The following is a 21,392-nucleotide window of genomic DNA, read 5'->3' as shown; positions in this document are numbered from 1 at the left end:
CAGCAGTCCACACTAATCTTTCCATTGTCTGGCTTACCCCAGGTTTGCCTGCTGTCAAGTGGCTAGCTGCAGCAACCCAGACTGACACAGCTCAATTGGCTTATTTGTATCACATGTAGCCTGGTCCCAGACACTCTGGAGGACTTTACCTTATGAGTAGCAGTGCAAGTTATGTTTGACATCGACATGCAGTAATTAGTTTCAAAATCAGGTTAGGTCCGGACCCAAGTCCACAGATCCAAGACCTCTGCTATAGAGGTGTTAAAATTCTGCTCTACACAGTCATTTCTTGTTCATCATCTCCAATCTTACTCCATTTAATTCTGGTCAAGCAAGTTCAGGTTTTACATTGGATAGCAATGGCTCTAAAACCGTTTTATTTCCTCATAAGAGTAGTTTATCCCCACCCAGCTATACTAGACTGGGAGAAGACAAATTGGGCTAAAAATACCAGTAAAATGTATTCACACTTTTGAGTCCATTACAATAAAGAGCACTCCATGTGACTAATCATGCAGGTACAATATTACAAGACTCCACCCCATTTTCAGATAAAGTAATCCTTTTATAAAGCTTCATCTCCCTAGCCTTGTAGTTACATTTTGATGTCTACAGGAACCCTTTGACTCAGCCAAGATGGTTGAGCAAGCTTGTCAAACACAGCTTAGCTTTAAAGCAAGCTTCAAGATGGTGGATCTGTTTATTTCCCCCCATTAGCCTGCTACACAGAAGACTCTAGTATGGCACCTCATCTTGCCATTTTCAGACTCTCATGCAGGGTAGGCAGGCCAAGATTTGTGACTCATGGAAAATTCAGAGTAAGCAACAATGACCTCCTACACATTCCTTAAATTGAGACACCTTGAATTTTCAATTTTACTGGATCTTTAAACCAAATGGTGCAACTAAAAATGCTAGATTTGACACAGGAGGAGTCACTTCCAGGTTGTCAATATTGGAAGGCTTCATTTGGTAGATTAGTTTAACCCTCCCCATAGACACAAATCCAGATAAGAGTTCAAATTTTTTAAAAGTTTATTTCAGAGAATCAAGCGTATTGGTCCAACTGATACATGTTCAAAATCCAGGATCTTAGAAACGTCACGTTTTTGACCTGCCAACAAAAGAGAAGCAAGTTTAAATTTATACAGTCTAGAGAGCTAAGAGCACAGTAGTATAACATTCCTCTTCCTCCCCCCCAGTTGTACTTCTATTTCAAACTCACCTCTTATCATTTCCTTTGTTTTGGAACATTGTTTACCACAGACTCCACCAAGAGGATTTTTGGCATCACAGATCACCACATCACAATGCACAAAGATCTGCAAAACAAGATTCAGATCAAGAAGCTGCAAGTCTTACAAGTTAGAAAAATCTTCACTTCCAACCCTTACAAGCTACCTTGGCATTTAAGTCCTCTTCCCCTTCAGCAAAGGCAAACATCTTGACTTCAAACCGCTTGAAGTGAGAGGGATACCCAACCCTGGCATCGGCCCAAACAGGGTGGAACACTACCTGGTATGGGTCGACTGGGTTTGGACAGCTGTATGTTTTAAAGCACATGTAAGTTCTTCAGTTCTAAGCTACATAAAACTATAGTGTCAGCTATTAAAATACCCATTAATTATCAGATTCCATCTTGGCTGGGATGTCCTTTCCCCTTTTGTTGCCCAGCAGTTTTCCAGCTCTAGTGACATCAGAGGGTTTGTAGATTTAAGCAGCTCCACCTCAAAATACAGTGGCTGTTGCAGATACTTTGCAATGGGATAGTCTTCTGTGCTCTGAAACTTGCTGTAGGATTCATCTAAGGGGATACAAATAAAACTATCACAAGTCCTTCATGATGCATTTTACACTAGTCTCAAATGTCTAATGAAGGCAATTAAACTGCAACATGCTTTAAGTGTAAACTGTCGGCTGTGTTTACTCAGTTTGAGTTTCAAGAACCTTCAGAAAACACTTGTCATTTACCTGCCAATTTCATGGTACAATATTTCATCAAATGTTTGGACAAGTTGCCCTTTTGACTTTATTGAAGCAGTAAGCAGCCAGCAATAGTAAAACTGCTGTGTCTTACCCATAGCAAGCCTCATCACAACTTGTAGCTGGCCCTTTGAGTTCTCAGCATAAGGCTCACTTCTTCTAGGTCTTGTGTTAAAGGCCACAGCCTGGTTTGTGTCGATGTCATAGACACAAGAAACCTTTAAACTAAAAATTCAGAGCATTAAAAAAAATAAAATATATAAAAAAATTTAAGGGGGGGGGAAACTTACTCATACTCTGGTTCCTTAGAGTTTGGGTCTTTTTTTGCTAGGTCTTCATCTGGCAGAGAGATCTCGTTTTCATACAGCATTGCATTGGACATGAACTGAGGAAAATAAGAATTTTAGTAGTGGTAGTGAGAAATTTTATCTTGCAATTTAGGTCCACTATACCTTCCTCTTTGTACCACATGAATTTACTGTGAAGACAAAGAAAGCATAGCGATCATTGCTGAAAACAGGGCCACAAGATGGGTCTTCCAGGGTAAGCTTGCTGGGGTTCAGAGAAGGGACTGACTCTAGTTTTAGAGCCAAAGCAGTCATTGTTCCATTTGGGAAACATTCTGAAATAAAAAGATTTACTTTAGAGGCTTTCATAGGGACCCCCCAGTGTCCAGGTAGACATCACATACAGTACCAGTTAGTGTTGAGAGAAAATTGCAAGCTACGGAGAATTCCTGAATTTCAGAATTTGTCTCTGGATTATTCAAAATCACATCAAGTCTGCCCTTAATGAATGAGGATTGAATTGCCTGGGGGAAAGAAAAAAAAATTATATAATATTCGATTTGCCCTTAAAAAAATAACCCAAAAAAATTCATACCTCAACTGCAACATCAGGAGATGAAAATGGCACAACAAAACTGAAGTGCGTTCCATTTTCCATGTAGTCATAATGCTGAGCCAAACTGGGGGTCATTAGTCGCTTCCCCACCAGAGTCTGAAAGTTGTAGCCATGGCTCCCATATTTTACAAGGACATAAAAGTTCTCTTTATCACAGCCACCAGAGACAGAGGGTGGGACTGCCAAAAGGGAAGAAAGAGTTAATCTTAGTGTACAATAAGGGCATAAAAAAAATTGAATATAAATACAGACCAATATTCTGAACAACAGCTTCCAAATGAGTGTTGTAAGAGAAAAATTCAAGCTCATCCATCAGCATCAAACCAAAGGTCAGATGAAGGGAGACGATCGTCACACCATCTCCAGCCTGAGAAAGAGACCATTAGAAGAAGTTCCAGGCAATACATTTGTAGTCCATGTAAAATTTTTACCTGCTTCAAGACTGCGGGGTCTGAAAATGGCACTTCAAGAGTGAAAACCTTCATACTACTATTAGGAGACATGTGCTCCAAGATGTTAAAGCCTCTGACACTACAGTCAGCCATGGACAGCACTTCTGCAGGGAAGGTGATGTTTATTAAAGCTACATCAACAGCAAAGTGTCCAAGCACCATCTTAAATGTCATCTCCCCTGGAACAGTTTCTGCAGAAGGTAAAAGTGAGACCACCTTAGAAACAAATAGTTTACTACAATATATAAAAACAATTCAGCTACCCACTGTCAATAAGTTCAAGGGGTTGAGGTACTAGATGTGTTGCAATGTGAAACAAGACTTTGTATCTTGTTTGTTCATTTGTAGCATCTTCTGTCCAAAGCAGCTCAAGCATTGGCTCAATCATGTAAGAGACATAGTATTTGTCATCTTGAATGTGGCTCTGCAGTGGTAAAGCAAAAGACGACATCTTAGACAAATACTAGATTGGATTTTGCAAGACTACAGATATTGTAGCCTGTCCTACTACACAACTTTAAGGTGAAGATTCATAAATTTAGTCACCTTGTAGTAGCCACCAACACCCCCAATGGGAAGTTCAGTGATGACATAGAAGTCATTGAGAGCCACAGAGTATCCCCTGGCCTGTAGTTCCAAGGGATTCAGCCGCTGACCGTTTATGCCGAAGTGCACCTCCAAAAGCTTAAATTGACCAGAAGAAATCATTGGGTCCATTTGCCGGGGCAGGTACCAGGTGATTGTTTTTTGAGTGAGGAAGACACTACCTGAAAGTCAAGCACAAGACTGAAAACAATGCCACTGTAGGAGTTCTCAGTTTCCTACATCTACATTTTTAATTTTCTTTTAATCCAAGTGTCACTGTGCCCTATCAACTTTGAGTCAGACTCCATAAAATTCTTAGTTTTCTGGCATCATCTATAATTTCTTTCCATAGACCAAGCATTTCAAAGTCACTAGATGCAAGGTGTTCCATTCATCTTTTGATGGCATTAATACTTTAAGCTATAAAGCAGCAAACCCCCCCCCCCCCTTTAAAACTAGATGGCAAGACAAAGCAAGTGGGCCCGAGTGTCTTTACCCTCCTGGATTGGACAAGCAGCTGCAGCGTCAACTTGAGTTGCAAGCCATTTTTTCTCAAAAATTGTCGAAGTCTTGAATACCCTCATGGGAACCCCTGCTACCTAGATGCCAGAGAGAAAAGGAGAAAAAAAAAAATATTTGAGACAGATTGAGACATTTTAAATTATGTTTAAATCTTAAGGCAGTTTAATAAATTCAAAGGGGATTTTTGATGCTGTGTGCTCCCATAATGGAATACAATTAGATAAAGCAATTAGGAAAGTTCACAGACTTGCTGCATGTAGGTTTCTGGTGCCATCATTGGACTCCTCAAGACCAGCCTTGTAGGAGTATTTCTAATGCCATATCCCCTTCTCTGTGCATCAGCCACACTCATAGGCTTTTCCCCCTCTGGTGTGAAAAAGACAACCGTTGTGGCTCTGAATCCCAAATCCATAGGCTGTTTCTGCAAAAAACCAAAAGTCAAATACATTACAACTTGGGAAATAGTCATCCAAGGGTTATCTTCCAGATAACACCAGAAAGAACTATAACCTCCGCTGCTCGCCGAGTGTTTGAAAGCTTTGAGCTGGAAACTGGGTTTTGTGGCAGAGGAAAGTCATCTGGAGCTGAACGTTTTACAGACACCTAGAAAAGATAAGGCCATTAGATATCAAGCATACCAATTTTAAAACTCAGATCCCATTTCTTACTTTACCCACTTCCATGTAGTTGTAGTCACAGATGACTTCTCTGGAGGCCCAGGCATTATATTGGCAGGTTTCAACCACCTGGTGCAGCTCACCTTTTACAAACTGGTTCCCATGCAAGTGAAGCTGTAGTGCTGTTGTGAATGTTTTATCCTCCTGGAATCAATTAGTTTATGCCATTATACAGGATTACAGAAAAATACTTTGTATAAATATAGAAAACTTTAGTCTTGTTACCACATTTTGAGAAAAGCAGTTCTGCAGGGAGATATAAATAAGGGCATTCCCAAATTGATCATGCTTCATGCTGAACCCACATTGGGTGGCAATACTTGGTGTAAGAAGAACAGCTGTGTTATCTAAGAGGGTACAAAAAGAATATATCTAGTTTGACTGCAGGAAAAACACCCCACACACATAACCCAAAATTAAAATACATTAAGAGCCAAGGAAAACATGAACTTACTCATGATAACAGCAACATCCAAAAAACTTCCTCTAAGTGGACCAACCTCCACAAGCATAATATTGCCCAGGCATTTTGTTTTGATATCTGGAATTAGAATTACACTTGTAAAGAAAACCTACCCCCCCCTCCCGAATATAATCAGTTGAAAACATACAATAATAAAGACTGCTCTTACTTATAGAAGACTTCTTTTGAGCCTCTATATTTGCAGCAACTAGTAAGAGAAAGAGCCACCTAAAACCAAAAATCAAGTATAACATTTGATCAGGAACTGGAATGGTAAAATAAAATGGGGAGAGGAGGGGGGCAAAAAAATAAAACCTCACCCCAATCCAAGCAGAGGACCCATGATGTAGCCTGCAGGAGACTGGTAACCTTAACGTTCCTTTACTTCTCCCTTCTTATAAAGCAATAAGATGACAGGGACTCTACAGGCCTATCCGTTGGCTGTCCAACAAATACATACATATACAGGTGGATCCAATTACAGCTTGATTGACCCAATTGTGCATGCTCTGAGCTGATTGCTGATTCATGCTAAATGATCTGTCTACATTTCCTCTTGGTCATCTTTTCAATTCAAAGATTCTCATTTTGAATTTCAAGTTAAAGAGGCATTTAAAGGGTTCAACATGAGAGGATTATAACATATTTAAGTAGAATACAATTTTGAAATTTTGAAATAACAGGAACATTTTACGTCAAACTAAAGGCCATAGTCTAATGCTAAAAGCACAGAAACCTCGGTTTGAAAAGATGAGTTTTTGAAATTGCACCAAATAAAAACTTTTCTTTATTTTTTGAAACAATGGTGTTATGGTTTATAGTCAGTTGATATTCCCTATCTTTTGGATGCACAAATAAATGAATAAAAGCAAGAGAAATACGTATTTATATATTTCTAAAGTTTTTACAATCTAAATTTCTTTTGTATTATAGTATTGCTAAATATTTTCATTGGTAATAAAAAAATATGTACAAAAACTCTTTCTTTTGCCATGCCATGACATGACTTTAGGCATTTGAAATGAATTCTGTTCTAAATCAATGTTTCTCCTTTTGTTTTATTTCTTGACCATGAAAGGAAAGAATAATAAAATATGTATTCAGTTTGATAGCTTGAACTTACTGCTGTTAGTTATTAGATTTTCAACCTTTTTAAAAGTTTTTTTTTTCTTCTCTAAAGTGGTCATGAACATCTCTCTTTTAACAGAAAACAATCCAGAAGAATGAGGAATTAGCTTGATTAAGTTTAATACCAAAGTAAAGCATCTAGTAGTGGTGTTAGGTTAAATGCAATCACAATACTGGTGTAAACATGGCTTTTTAATTTTGTAACTCACTTTAAAGCTATTCTTTTTCCATAGGTATTCCGGAATTGACTTTGATGCCAAATAGTTTGGAAGAGTTTGATTTGGCAGCCAGCCTGACAGCAGTACCTTCTCAGAGAGGATTAAAATGTCTGACGTTACTACTTTACTCTCTCCAGCATGCACAAGCTGAGGTCAGCTCCTTTTAGCTACAGTTTGAGCAGTCAAGCAAATCCATGACACCATTTAAAACAATAAAACATTAAGGGATTGGAAGTACGGTTAGAATATATTCTCTTAAGATTTGAAGATATGTTTAAAAAGTGAAACTTGCCATATTGGGAAACATGACATGCATATTGCTAATAAACCAACTGCAAAGATTGTTCTGTTCCACATCTCTTCATCTTTGCAGTCTCCCTTTCTCTCCTCCTTTCTCCTCTCGCCCCTCCCTGTTCCCTGTAAAAGGGAACAAACTGCTGCCGCTCGGCTGTCCCAGCTCTAGCTCTGCTTGTCCCGTCTGTGAGGCTGCGGCAGCGCACTGCCTGGCTGCTTTTCCTCATGTTGCCTCTCTCACCCCACCTCATCTTAGAAGGAGCATTTATGCAGAACATGGAAACAAAACCATCTGCATGAAAGTCATTTTCATGGAAAGAAAAGCTCAAACTACAGGTAGGCTTAATACTTGCATTTTGTTTTTTTTACACTAAGTTGGAAAACCCGTTGAATGAGATATCTTTAACTATAACATATCATGGAGATGGGCAAGAAGAATAAAATTTTATGCACAAATATAGAAAGCTGCATATATTCTTACAACAGTCTTTAAATGGGTTTCTAATGTGTAGAATTATGTATAGGTTTAAAATAACCTGTTGCCTGTGAGTTTTAATTTTGTTTCTTTGTCTGATGAAAATCCAATTTCCAGTGAAGGGACAGCTTACAGTTCTTTTACTCAAACTTAAAGCTTGTGATCAATTGGAATAAATTCAATATGAGTTAGACAATGATAACCTAAGTAAATATAAAGGCATGTTTTTGGCTAATTATTTTATTCATCACAGGAAAAGAGAGAGTCCAGCAAACTTTCCTTTGTTCCTTCTTGAATAAATAAATTTCTTCAAAACTCAGTGGCATAAGGCAACAACTGCGTTAAACCTTTTTGATAGCTGTCTTGAGTACTTTATGCTGCTTTGGGGGGCTTTTGACAAAATTGTCTTTACAAAACATTTTTCATTCAACCCCACTGGAGGATTTGAATAGAAGAACAGGCTTTTTAGGGTCTTAGTAGAGTCTTTATCAGATTTAAGTCTGGACTTTAACTGGACCACTCAAAGATCAAATTTATATATATATATATATATATATATATATATATATATATATATATATATATATATATATATATATATATATATATATATATATATATATATATATATAGTTTGTTACTTTTTGGCAACACTTTAGAAAAACACTTTGCTAGATTTGAGTTATTATTAGAACTCAAGTTTCTTTCAATCATAGCATGTCTTTCACTTTCTGATTTAGCAAACAAGCCTTAGATCATCCCACTACCACCAATACGTTTGACTATATTCATTTTCTAAAATTATTATTTGTATGTCAGATGTAAAGGGGTGACTGCCTTCCTATAAGTTTCTTTTTGTCATTCAACAGAAAACATTTCCAAACATCTTTGGGAATATTAAATGTCCTTAAAGCAAATGTGGAATGGGAGTTTTGTCTTTTTACACAGAAGTGGGCTTTGCTTGGAACTCTCATAGAAGTCTCTTTTTATATGGTGGACTTTCAACACCAAGTTCAACTGAGATAAATTACACCTGCAGTGTTAGTGGTGGTTTGGGTTCTTTCTAGGTCTTCTGCTTTGGTTGTTGATGCACTCTTGGATAGATTTTGGTTGGCTGGCCTATTTGGAAAGTTGTTCCATGTTTACTGTATTCATAACTAACGGTTTCTAATTCGGTTTACTGAAATCTCAAAGTCTTGGATATTACTTGGTCAGTTTTTCAAAGTATATATGTGGGGTTTTTAGGGGTTCTTTACTTTAGTTTCTTCCGTTTTTCACACATGCTCTGTTTCAGTAATTTCTCGGTTCTACAGTAATGCAGAAATCATACCAGGGTGTGGCAGATAAAGCTGAACCAAATAATGTGGTTAACAAGGTGGACAATTATATTTTTACATAAGGTCTGGTTTTAGTGGGGAGGGGGCGAGTATGCTTTACATTATTATTTAAAAATAAACTGCGTATGTCTTTTTTTCCGACGACAATAGTTAGTTTGATGAACTGCATTATGTGATAAAACAATAACAGAATAAATATTTATTAAGCCAAGTGCTATTCTACAGCGCTGCACGTCTAAAATGTCCATGCTTTCCTGGAGTTACTTTTCTCATTATGTTTTAGGAACATGGGGTATGGCCAAATCCTCCACCGACATGGAAAAGAGGAGGACCAGGTCAACCTCAATGTGGGAGGGGTGCACCACAAAGTGGACCCAGAGATGTTATTCCGCTTCCCTCAGACACGCTTGGCTCGTCTGCTGCACTGTCAAAGTGAGGCAGCCATCTTGGAGCTATGCGACGACTACAACCCAACTGAGAAGGAGTATTATTTCGACAGGAACCCTCGGGTTTTCCTCTGCGTGCTCAACTTCTATCACACAGGCCGCATCCACATGATGGAGGAGGTCTGCATTTTTTCTTTCTGTCAGGAAATTGAGTACTGGGGCATCCATGAGGCACATCTTAGCCCCTGCTGTAACACCTGGTACCATGAGAAAAAGGAATACATCGAGGATAAAGATTGGGACATCCGGAGTGAGGAGCAAGAGCCGAGCTTCGATTCCTCCTTTGAGGAGCTCTCTGCTCTTGATAAGGACCTGGCTAAGTTCAAAGGGGCATGGTGTGGAGAAGTAAGGAGCTACATCTGGCTCAGGCTAGAGGATCCTGCTCACTCTAGAGCTTCAAAAATTATCGCCATTGCTTCCCTCTGTGTGGTGTTGACCTCTATCATTGCCATGTGCGTTCACAGCATGCCCGAGTTTCAGCAAGTGGACGACAATGAACGACCCATTGAGGACCCTGTCCTCACCACCCTGGAGGGGATATGCATTGCCTGTTTCTCTGTAGAATTCACCATTAGGTTTATTGTTGCTCCATCCAGGAGGAAGTTCCTCGGAAACCCTCTGAACATCATTGATGTTGCTTCTATTTTGCCGTTTTATGTCACACTAGCTCTCGAGAAATCTGACGAGGAAAGCTTGGAGGAGAGTGAAGACTTGGAAAACATAGGGCGGGTGGTGCAGGTTCTACGGCTCATGAGGGTTCTTAGAATACTTAAGCTTGCCCGCCACTCCGTCGGACTGCGAGCTCTAGGTGCTACCGTCCGCCACAGCTACCAAGAGGTGGGTCTGTTGATTCTCTTTCTCTCAGTAGGAATGTCTGTGTTTTCCGCTCTCATCTACTTTGCAGAGAAGGACGAGAAGCACACAGATTTGGGAACAATCCCTTCAGGTTGGTGGTGGGCCATGATTACAATGACCACTGTGGGTTATGGTGACACATGCCCAGTGACGGCGGCAGGGAAAGTAGTGGCCACCTTATGCATAATCTGTGGCCTGTTAGTGGTGGCTCTGCCCATATCTGTGATCTTTAATAAGTTCTCAAAGTACTACCAAAGAAACAAAGCCATGGATGTAAGGTGCATTACCAAGCCTGAAAGACAAGACCCAGAGCTCCCCTATTATAACATCAAAGAGCTGTTCACAGGTAGCGTGTATCCCTTTATAGGAAGCCTTGCCTTTAGGAACAGCGTGAGCAGCAGAGGGGACGACACTGATGCCTCCAGCCTCCAGGACATTGAGGTGAACCATAATGACACTTGACAAAATGGGCCAGCAAAATGAGATTCCAGCCATTTCACAGAGTATCACTCTCTATGACAGCCAGTCACTCCGTGCCTCTGGGGGCAGCGCGTACTATCACTTACCTTGCCTTCCCGTACCGTCTTCCTTCCTCCTGTGGTTTGACAGAGAAATATGTTTAGACCCAGAAATTTTTTGTGTCTATGTGTGTCTGTAAAATATATTGTGTCATAAAAACCAGAAAATCCAAAGGGAATTATCTGCACCCTCCTCTGAGGTTTGAAAGCCCATTTTCTGCTCGAGAAAACTGCAATGATGCATGTAGGAGGCCATAATGTTAATGTTTTTCAAAGTAATGTCGTTTATTGATTTCCTGTGCTTGCTGAAAGTTCAGATGGAGACTTTGCCAGATGCGAGTTCCCGGAGTGACAGCAGTACAGTTTGCAGCTTGCATGGCCCAAACCGAAATGCATTTTTCGAAAGCAAAACATTAAATGATCATATGAAATATGAAATAAGCCTAGTTGAGAGAAAATGCACATCTCTTAGAACAATGTGAATGCAGAGGCTGATTTTTGGCACAACTGTGAACATGAAATAAAAAAAATATTATCTGCACTCAGATATCTGTTGTTACATTTTTTTGTCTTCTCTCAGAAAAAGAAAAACATTTCAAACCTAAGAAAATGTAATCAATTTAATCGAAAAAAGATGCTCCTGAAACATTCTTTATCTGCTCACTCTTCTCTGTTATTTAAAGTATTGATCTCCCGTCCCCAGTTGCAATTTCCACTTGGATGATCTGCTCTACCACAAAAGCAATGTCCAAAAATCTGGTCTCTGCAGGGGACATCAGTGCAGTCATGCAGTTGATTTGAAGCATCTTCTGGCACAGCAAGATGTCACTTAAAGCATTAATATTCTGACAAAAAAGAAAGTTGATTTTGTTTTCTTCTCAGTTGGTAAACTTAAATATGTTAAAGACATAAAACCTATAAAAAGAAGACTCACAACTGACAGTTAAAGGAAGCTGGATTCTTGCACATATTGTGTTTTTCACATTAATACTAACCAAAACAGATAAATACAATTACTCTCAGGTTGTTCAATAAGTTTAGAAAATGAGTTTCGATCCATGGTGTTTCTTTGTGAGGTGTTCATCACTTAGAGGATTAGCATATTGCTTGATCCACATTCTGTTGAATGTTTTTGTAACTTGCCTTAAGCATCATTGACAGGCGAGAAATACCCCACCCCCCACCCCCGCGCTAAGTTTATATTAAGTATATAAGTTTATATTGTGGCTGTCAGCCACATCTCTACCGGATTAGGACATAAATATATTCTGAACAAGAAGTTTTTTTTTTTTGTAGGAGATGAGACAAAAATCTCTATGAAAAAAGCAAAAGAAAAAGAAACCTCCTATAATCACTGATTAATTTTTTGCATGTTTCCATTTGCCATTGGGTGTGGAGTTTTTAAAGTAAATTAGAAAAATGCCAATTACCTGAAAGGTCAGAGCAAGTGTGTCAGCATAAATATTGCTACAGAGAGAATTTATGTCTGGGTTTCACGTGCGTTAACTTGAGGCCTTTTTTTATAACCCATGAAATTAAAAGGCTTTTATTACTTTAATGCTAAAGTGGATCTGCTTACTTCATTAGATTATTTTTGTGCACATAGAGCAGATTTTGACAACAAATTTGACTTTGAGATTTCTATTTTAATGAATTGTAATGCTTACTGACTGCATATGGTGGGGAACTACAATAGAGCACAAGGATATAAGTTTAAGGATTGGATTCCTGTCTGAAATGCAGGGAGTTTTTACCCTTTTTACTACGGGAAAAAAAAAAAGATCTATAAGACAAATTGCAAATGCAACGATAATATATATTTATTAGATGCAAAAAAATTTTTTTTAACAATATATAGCATGTACAGTACATTGCAGTCAATTGCCTTTAGATGTTACTATTTGACTGGTCTGTAGTTTCATCTCTACATAAATTCAGATTGTCTTATCAGGAAGATCCAGTGTAACATTTTAAAGTGGTATCAGGTTTTAAAGCAAGTTGAAATCACCTTATAGAGTCTGTTATAGCCATCATCTAAAAATAAAGAGTATTTAGCTTACAGAAGGTTTAGACTGTCCAACAAACCTGAAAGCCTAGCTGAAAGAGAATTTTTACAGAATCAGCAAAATAGCCTTATAATAACTCTATAATCCACTATTTTAGAGGGGAGCATCTGCTACACAGCTGCTAACAATCTTTTTTTAAGAGTTGGAAGAGAAAACCTACTTAAACAAAAGCCTGTAAAATTCTTGAAATCTTCTACCTACATGCAATTAACCATGAACACCCTGGCCTCAAGAATAAAGGTAGAGAGTAAGCTAGATAGACTTAAATAAAGATCCTGGGAAAGGATTACAATGCATTGACTTTCGGACTTTCAGATTTTAATTGGTACAACCTTTGCATAACAAGCTTCACTGTTTTGCTACCATGGGGTAATGCCCTTGTTTGTGTGGCCTATTACAAAAAGAAAAACCAGAAAATTGTGTTAAAGTTTGTTGAAGGTTGTAATGTGACAAAAATATCGAAAACACTTTAACAAGGCACTTTATCCATGTGTTCGCATTACAAACATTTAAGGAGGAAACATAAATCTTTCTGAGAACCTTCTGACATTTGCTTTTAGGTAAGGTTTATTAACTTGTAACGTCCTAAAAGCCTCAGGGTCTGTAAAAATTCGTTTGTCCGTGAACGTCACACAAAATAAAAGGTCACTTCTAGAGGTGATTAATGTGCATATAAGGCAAGTGAGAACTTGGGGGTGCTTAGTTCCAACTTTTTGATTGATTTATGCATTCTGTCTATTCTATTTTGGTTTCCTTGCTAGAAGTTCAGTGGTGCATAGATCTTTTAAAGATTTGTACAAATCTGTATATCTTCTTTTTCACCTTGCTCTTAAGGCTGGTCTAATAAAAAATGCCTACTTGAAATAATAATAATTTATTCATTTGTGTTAGTAACTAGCTACTAGTTAACACATAACCTGACTTAATATAGCTTCTTATGTGGCATTTGATCTAAAACCTCTAAAAATGCATAATAATTATTTGACTGTTTTAGTAAATCATTAAACATAGCTGCTAGCATGTACAGTTAGTCTATCATGGACAGCATTAGAAGATATATTTCATTATTATTGCTCAAGGACACTAACGTCAGACATTTAACATCTGAAACAGTCTAAGTGTGTCCTTTAGTTTCTGGTCCTAAACACTGTGTTCTGCATTAGACCTTGCACATGTTGTTCCTCCCTACAGAGTGAGGTCAGGTCACATCCCACAGTTTTTACCAGCATCTTTGTGGCTTTAGCTTGTTTCACATAGAGAGAAACAAGCAAAAGCCACAAAGCCACTTTGAATACATTTGCATCCTTTTTTTTTTTTTTTTTTTTTGGTTTCTTTTTTCATGTAAATTCAATCTAGGGATGGGTATATATACTGAATAAACTGGATTTCTTTTTCCTGTTATGTAGAACTACTCCCTTTTTTATGTAAAACCATAAAAGTGAAAGATCTTAGAGGATAAACAAATACTATGTTTATCTTCAGAACCCTCCAATTTGTCACTATTGCTAAAAATGTGGGGTTAGTTAGAGGTCTATTGCTCTACCCTTCAAAACAGGTAAGGAAAGCAGAATTGTACTTAAGTATGAGTAGCACTACTTAATCATATTTTTACTTAAGTAAAAGTTAAAAGTAGCCTTAAAACAAATGACTTAAGTAACAATAAAAATGTATTTGGTAAAAAGTAGGGCTGCAATTAACTCTTAAATATGATTTCTTACTAAATTAAATCAGGAGAAACTAAACTTTTCCACTTGAGGAGTTCTCGATAGAGCATATTGTAAGACGAAAAAGATTTTTAATCTTAAATGCAAAATATGTATTATTTTTCAAAATTTTTTATATAATTCCTGCTTTTAGGTAATTAGGCACGTTTTAGAGTCTCTACACTCCAGTTAACCAGTTTACTAAATTAATTGACAATTATTTTAATTATGGATTAATCACGATTAATTGTTTCAGCTCTAGTAAAAAGGCTGCTCAAGTACCCAGAGTGGCAGTCCATGGGAGTGGGGCTTGAACTCGGAACCTCTGGCACCCAAGCGCAATAATCTAACATGAGGCCATGACTCCCCCTACTTACTACCTATGTATGATGTACAAAATGATATGAAATTGAACAAAACATTAAGTGATATTTAAATGCTGGTGTTTCAAAGAATAACATAAAAATAAACATATAACATGCAGTAATAACACAATAAAATAAAGGTAGAATGAACACCATTTCGAATACATTTTTGATTTATAAAACTTAAAAAGTCAATAGTTACTGTACAGTATTCACTCATCCATCCATTTTCTCCCGCTTAGTCCCGTCAGGGGCTGGTGCCTATGTCCGGCAGTCAGTGGGCGAGGGGGGGTACACCCTGGACAAGTTGCCAGTCTGTCGCAGGGCAACACAGAGTACCCGGAGAGAACCCACCCATGCACGGGGAGAACATGCAAACTTCATGCAGAAAGACATGGAGCCAGGAAACAGCCAACCAACAGCGCTAGCCACTGTCAACCATGCAGCGCCCTGTATAATAGTCAGAATAAGTTAAGTTACAGTATAGTGTTTACTGTGTTTTCATTCACCCTCCAGGTGACATGGCAGACTCAGCAGATGGAAAATATTTAACCGGTAGGCCTTTAGTAAAAAGAAAAAGAAAATAAGTCTCTCAATGGTGCAGATTTGTTTAAAACAAGCTTGTTTAATTAAGTGAAGTTTCTCACAATGGATGGAGTAGAAAGAAAGATGACTCAAGTACAATTAAATAGTACAATACTGTAAAACTACTCTTATTAGTACTTTTTTCCCCCAAAAAATGTTTTCAAGTAAATATAATTTGTTAATGCCACCTTCTAAATGAAACCATTGCTATACCTAATAAAATAGGTTGGTTACAGTCGGAAAAAATGTAATCCCAAATAAAGCTGGACAGGGACCAAAGTGCATATCGCCTCTAAAACAGAGAAAAAAAGAAAGATGGAATTTATTGTTAATTATATATTTTACTGAATAGACACAAACATATTTTTATATTTGGTTTTCTTTCAAATTGTGTGTTTAGTGCAATATTTAATTGACATTCTCATTAGGGCACATGTACTGTTGTTGGTGTGCTTGCTGCCAACGTTCAGTCACAGAAGGTCCTGGAGGATCTCCATGTACTGTTTATTATGATAATATCTGCTACAGTCACTGTAACCAAACAACTTCTTATAACAAAAAATGTTCTGTTAACTGCAATGTAAATATTTTTATAGCCCAAGCTAGTAAAGCGTAAGCTTAAAAGCTGTATCATTAACAAACTGTATATTTAAAAGCATTATGAGACAAGAGTCCAAGTAAATATAAAGGTCAATACAAATACAAAGAAACTTCAAATAGATTTAAAATATAACCAATAGCAATATATAATTCTAAATTTAAACATACAGATTACCATGTGCGATGGTCTACACGTAATAGATATAGAAAAAATCTCCTTCAGCTCACCTTACAGTATAACTCTCCCTATATAAACCACTGGGAGACTGAGATATCTCTGTAAGCCTTTCTGATCATGGATATTGTACAGCCATATATTCATCACTGGAAAATACCCAGTAATTACAGAGCAAGAGATAATCCATGTGTGGTCCCATGTGTGGCTTGGCGAACTCCCCAGAGGGACCTCAGCTCTGTCCTCAGCTTTAGCTTACTGCTCACTACTGCATCAGCACCATTGTGACCTCTACTATTTGCCTTTGCAATCAGACTCATTTCTGTTATGTTTGGACAGTTTGCATGAACAGGGGGGTAAAACTCAAACAAGTTTGATGTAAGCTTCCAGCATCTAAGTGATTGATTGTTCGTGGAATCAGTAAATATTCTGCATACAGATTCTACCCTATAACTTTAAAGCTTGTTAAAATTCTCCCCTTTCATAATGTTTGGGTTTTTCCTCAGTTACTTGAATGGATAAGATACTATTTTCAGAGTTCAAAGTTTAAAAGCAGTTAATATCTGATCTGTAATAAAGAAATCTATTAAAAACTTTATTCAGTATGAATCTAGATTATTTAGTTCTTTTAGGTAAAGCTAATTCTCTGCTTGATCATCAACAGACTTAAAACTACCACCATCCCCCCAAAATCAAAGTGGTTAATCAAAAAATCGTCTTATTCAATTTGCATGAGGTTATTACTATGCAGATACTAATGTTTGTTTACAGAGTAAATGGAGTTAGGGAGAGGAGACACTCTTTTCAGATCAAAGTCATTTTAAGGTATAAAAGTAGAGGTGGACAAAGGGTTGTTATCTATGAAGTCATTTCTGCCTCCTCCTGTTAACATGTACAGATGCTTTACAAATGGTAAATCACATGAGGTGTTTTATTGTGAATAGATTATTTACACATACTCCTCCAGTTGAGACCTTTCCTGTTTTGTTTTTTTTTTCTTCTTATTTAGGGGCAAATCCAGAATTTTTTAAAGGGGGGTGCACACCTAAGGGACAATTTGAAGCTAAATGACAAAAAAAGTGCCTTCTTTACTCTTTATGGGGATGTGTGTCCACGCAGGGTGGCTTTTTATTTCACAAATAGGTGTTTTTGTAAAGAAATCTAATAGTTAGGGTGGAAGTTATGATTGATGTTGGTAGCAGACAGATTATTAAACAAGTCCAAGTTACGTAGATGATCTAAAATGGCGCACCAGCGTCATCACGGAGGCGGACTATGTGTGTTCACCCTTCAAGAGAGGACATACGGAGTCGAAAGCTGGACCTGTTCGAATCCACAGCCAAAACTCTACCAGTCTCCTTATTTCATGGACCTTGAATGATCCAGTCCTGATAGACCTGGTCCTTGGAGGATGCAACATTTGAAATCGAACACCCCGTTGTATGAACGTGAGACCTGAGCTGTGAGCAATTCAAATTTATGCTTGGACATCTGCCAGTCTCAACTGCCGCGCCAGCGTCAGCGCATTCTAGGTGACAGGCACTGGCTGTTCATCTTAATACAATGAAGTGTGTTTAAGATTTCAGGCAGCAGAAATTTGGTCTCCAAAAGGAAGGGTGCGCCCCCTGTGCCCCCTTCTGTATTCGCCAACTTTTGTACACAACTTTTTTACAGTAGCAATAATATAAAAATAATAGCAGCACAAAAGAGAAAACTACTTTATTCATTTATACTTATTTTCTTGTTTGACCTATACATATGGATCATTTACATAATCGTTTGAATTGGAAAATTTACATGAGGGAAACAGCATGTGCCTGCTGTCTGAAATTTTTCAGAGAGGCAACAATCAAGGTAATAGTTAAACTCTATATCACAGCCCAGTATAATACTTTATACTTATCTGTAATTTTGGGAGACTGAAAACTGTTTTGGTTTTAACTATACAGGTTGAAAGTATTTATGTTTCCCAAAGGCTGAGTATTAGGAACACACAAAAACATGTCGCAAGTACTTCAGGTATTTCCCATCACTGCTAACTTAACAACTTCAAGTAAATTCCTAGCAGCACACAATCTCATGAGCTGTAGTTTTGTTTCATTGACTTAAATAAACTGTCACTCTATATAGTAATCCATTTTTTAGTGGGTATAAATACATTTTATGTATTCCAGAGTTAAAGAAAGCCAAGCTAGGCAGGCCTGAGCCTGAGAAAATAAAGGGTTGGATGAAAAAAATGACTCTGAGCTTGGATGATGAACTAATGTACTAAACATCCATGGAACCCTGAAATAAAACGAGCAAGGATTTAATGGAGGCAGTAAAGGGCAAAGAGGACTCATAGTCCTGCTAATGAATCAAAAGAGGACAGGATGAGCATTGGAGCGAAACAGAGAAGGAAAAAGGATGGAGAAAAATAAGATAAACAGCAATGTGCATATATGTAGACACACTTAGCTGTGAGCTACGCTGATCAGCACCAAAGGCTTCTGTTATCATGCATTATTAAATGCATATGAACACTGAGCTGGTCATAAAACAAGCATTACAAAAAACTAACATGGGTATCAAGTATACTGCTCCATATAAGGGGGGTTTGTGTTAACATGATTAGAATATCTAATTTAATTTCTGCCTTTTTTTCTGCAAACGTATCATATTTCATTGTACAACACTGGAGTCTAAACGGTTTTTACTTTCTGGCTTATCTTAACTGAATTAACTTTCTAGGTTGGAACATGTTGGGAAGCAAGAAAGCACAGCACATGCAGGGTCTGTCAGGTGTTTGTTATATCAAGCTAAAAATGCAGTTGATTTACATCAGCGTTAGACCATAAAGCTAGACATCAGCATTCTTGAATTTTCTTTAGAAGAGCTCCTTTTGCACAAATCCAGTCGAGCTTAAATATCCCAGCTGGTGTGATTGTTTTCTTGTAGAATAAAGGGGTTTTAGTTTTACATTAAAACAAAAGCAAACACAACATCTGAAGAAGAGATGATGATCCAAATTTTTGTCAATATCTTTGAAAAAAAGGGGCTCCTTTTTGTCTTGTCTTGTCTGGCAATGTGGCAATAAGAATAACTGTCTTGATGCCAAAAAGAGCCCAACAGATTTTATTTTCACAAGTGGAGCAGAACGGCTATTGCCATAGTGTTACACTTGATTTATGCATATAAATAGCTTTATTATAATTATACAGGGAGTTTCACAGATTATATGGACACTGCAATGTAACTAGAACAGGGAAGGAAAAACAGACAAAAAGGAGAAAAGATGAAAGAAAGAGGAGATAAAAGGTAGAAAAAAAAAAGAAAAGAAAAAAGGGGCTCCAGTTTTGGAAATTTAATACATGAACACCATTAGTTTTTAAACCTTACCGCTTTAATTGGTCTTTAATTCATATTATTATCTTGCTGTATGGAGACAATACACCGTAAAATAGGGTTTTACTATTATTTGCACACAAAAAAAAAAACAACCATTGATTCCGGGGTCTGCAGCCTCTTAGAAATATTGGAGTTAAAACAAAGATGTTTAACACAGTTTCTTTTTTGGTTTTGTTTAAGCTTCTTACATTTGATGTACTTTTTGTACGTCTGACATCTGATTTATATAAACCTCTCAAATCTGTGTCTATAAAGTTTGAAGTGTGAGTTAAAAGTGTTAAGTTTAACATGCCTTACAATCCTCAAAGGTTTTCATTCTTACTTACAAAGAGATTCATTTGGACATGTTTAATGTCACCAGATAAACAAATAAATATCCCTTACTATCAAGAAAACTTTGTGCTAAACTGAAAATCAGTGTCTGGCTAGATTATTATTGTTACAGTTTTATAACTCTAAAATCAATTTTTCAGATTTCTTTAGCTGCAGTAACTGTATAATTAATTAGAATTAGTTAGATTATTTTAGAAATTCCATTCTAAATCAACAGTGGCATTGTTATACAGCTTTATAAGGACCTCAGTGTCTACTGTTTATAATTTGATTATTACCAGGTTAAAATGCTACCTTTGAAATGGTACACATAAAACAAAATATTGATTTAATCTTAAGAGCAGATTGTTAGCATAAAATATAAATTTCAGGAGGTGTTCCTAAAGAAAGTCACCTCCTCTGAGCTTGTCAGGTTAAGAACGATTTTGTCTTAAACCGACTGACTGTGACAAACCTATTTCAAGTGAATGGTTGAGTTTAATGGCTTTCCGCTTTGTCTTTTGCTTACCCCCCTGTTTTTACCTCCTTATGTTCTGTACAGGTGAATTAGCACACATATGGTGCTGCTGTTGCTAATAATAATAATAATAATAATAATAATAAAATAATAATAATAATAATAATAATAATAATAATAATAATAATAATAATAATAATAATAATAATAATAATAATAATAATAATATAATTATATTATTATTCCAGTTTTAACTGCATTTAACTTTTTTTCAAATGTTCGAATGATACAAAACAACAAAACATTTTTACGCAATTTGTTTGAGCGAGAGACACAATGTAATACAGATAATGCTCTCTAGTTGCAGCTATTAAGTCTTGTGACTCCATGAATTTTACCACAGAACCATAAAATTCATCAGCACTGAGTCAAAACATTTGCTGACGCATCAGGATATTTTCTTTTCCTGCAGTTAAAGTTAACAGCTAATTGCAGTTTTCAAATAATAACCAATCAGCCCTTCATGGTATCAAAGATTGTCACCAAATTGAAACTTTAATAGTATACACCTTTTGGTGCCAGTTATATGTAAAACTTATTTTTTTTTTAAAGAGCTTTTTGAATAATTAATTACTGAAGCCCCCATAGTGGGTGACTGCACAGACTTTGTGGTCGATGTGTAAAGCATGCAGAGGTAATAAAACTGATGGATTGTTACATTCACCTAATAAAGTTAGAATAGATTGGATTGAAGCTGCAAAGCTACACTTTAGCCTAAAGGAAGGGCTTTAAAAATTGACCTAACCAATACAAAATTGCAGCATTTGTTTAGTAAGAGTTGATAGTCGAAAACATGAAGCTTTTT

General features: G+C 37.0%; 2 protein-coding genes across 2 annotated transcripts; one reads left to right on the top strand and one right to left on the bottom strand.

Moving 5' to 3' along the window:
- Positions 1–1,017: 1,017 nt before the first annotated feature.
- Positions 1,018–5,969, bottom strand: LOC119779175. The gene is made up of 21 exons (XM_038278735.1): positions 5,906–5,969; positions 5,755–5,813; positions 5,577–5,663; positions 5,348–5,469; positions 5,123–5,266; positions 4,956–5,048; positions 4,693–4,866; positions 4,420–4,522; positions 3,885–4,105; positions 3,606–3,762; positions 3,318–3,529; positions 3,139–3,253; positions 2,866–3,065; positions 2,680–2,794; positions 2,436–2,605; positions 2,274–2,368; positions 2,078–2,208; positions 1,618–1,804; positions 1,402–1,543; positions 1,226–1,322; positions 1,018–1,114 (listed from the first exon to the last, which is right to left on the bottom strand). The coding sequence occupies exons 1-21, from the start codon at positions 5,926–5,928 to the stop codon at positions 1,041–1,043; spliced, it is 2,721 nt and encodes a 906-aa protein (XP_038134663.1). The 5' UTR covers positions 5,929–5,969; the 3' UTR covers positions 1,018–1,040.
- A 1,426-nt stretch (positions 5,970–7,395) lies between these two features.
- On the top strand, positions 7,396–11,401 carry kcns3a (potassium voltage-gated channel, delayed-rectifier, subfamily S, member 3a). The gene is made up of 2 exons (XM_038278723.1): positions 7,396–7,561; positions 9,321–11,401. The coding sequence occupies exon 2, from the start codon at positions 9,325–9,327 to the stop codon at positions 10,798–10,800; it is 1,476 nt and encodes a 491-aa protein (XP_038134651.1). The 5' UTR covers positions 7,396–7,561; positions 9,321–9,324; the 3' UTR covers positions 10,801–11,401.
- The last annotated feature ends 9,991 nt before the right edge of the window (positions 11,402–21,392 follow it).

Source organism: Cyprinodon tularosa, unplaced genomic scaffold (assembly GCF_016077235.1).
Source record: "Cyprinodon tularosa strain WSP-4 unplaced genomic scaffold, ASM1607723v1 ctg143, whole genome shotgun sequence".
Classification (NCBI taxonomy): domain Eukaryota; kingdom Metazoa; phylum Chordata; class Actinopteri; order Cyprinodontiformes; family Cyprinodontidae; genus Cyprinodon; species Cyprinodon tularosa.
This window is presented reverse-complemented; position numbering and strand designations above follow the sequence as displayed.

Coding starts and splice junctions, on each gene's coding strand:
- kcns3a (XM_038278723.1), top strand. CDS start 9,325: ATGGGGTATGGCCAAATCCTCCACCGACATGGAAAAGAGGAGGACCAG.
- LOC119779175 (XM_038278735.1), bottom strand. CDS start 5,928: ATGGGTCCTCTGCTTGGATTGGG. Junction 3,254..3,317: donor ACCCCGCAGTCTTGAAGCAG/GTAAAAATTTTA, acceptor TCTCTTTCTCAG/GCTGGAGATGGTGTGACGAT. Junction 2,795..2,865: donor CTCCTGATGTTGCAGTTGAG/GTATGAATTTTT, acceptor TCTTTCCCCCAG/GCAATTCAATCCTCATTCAT.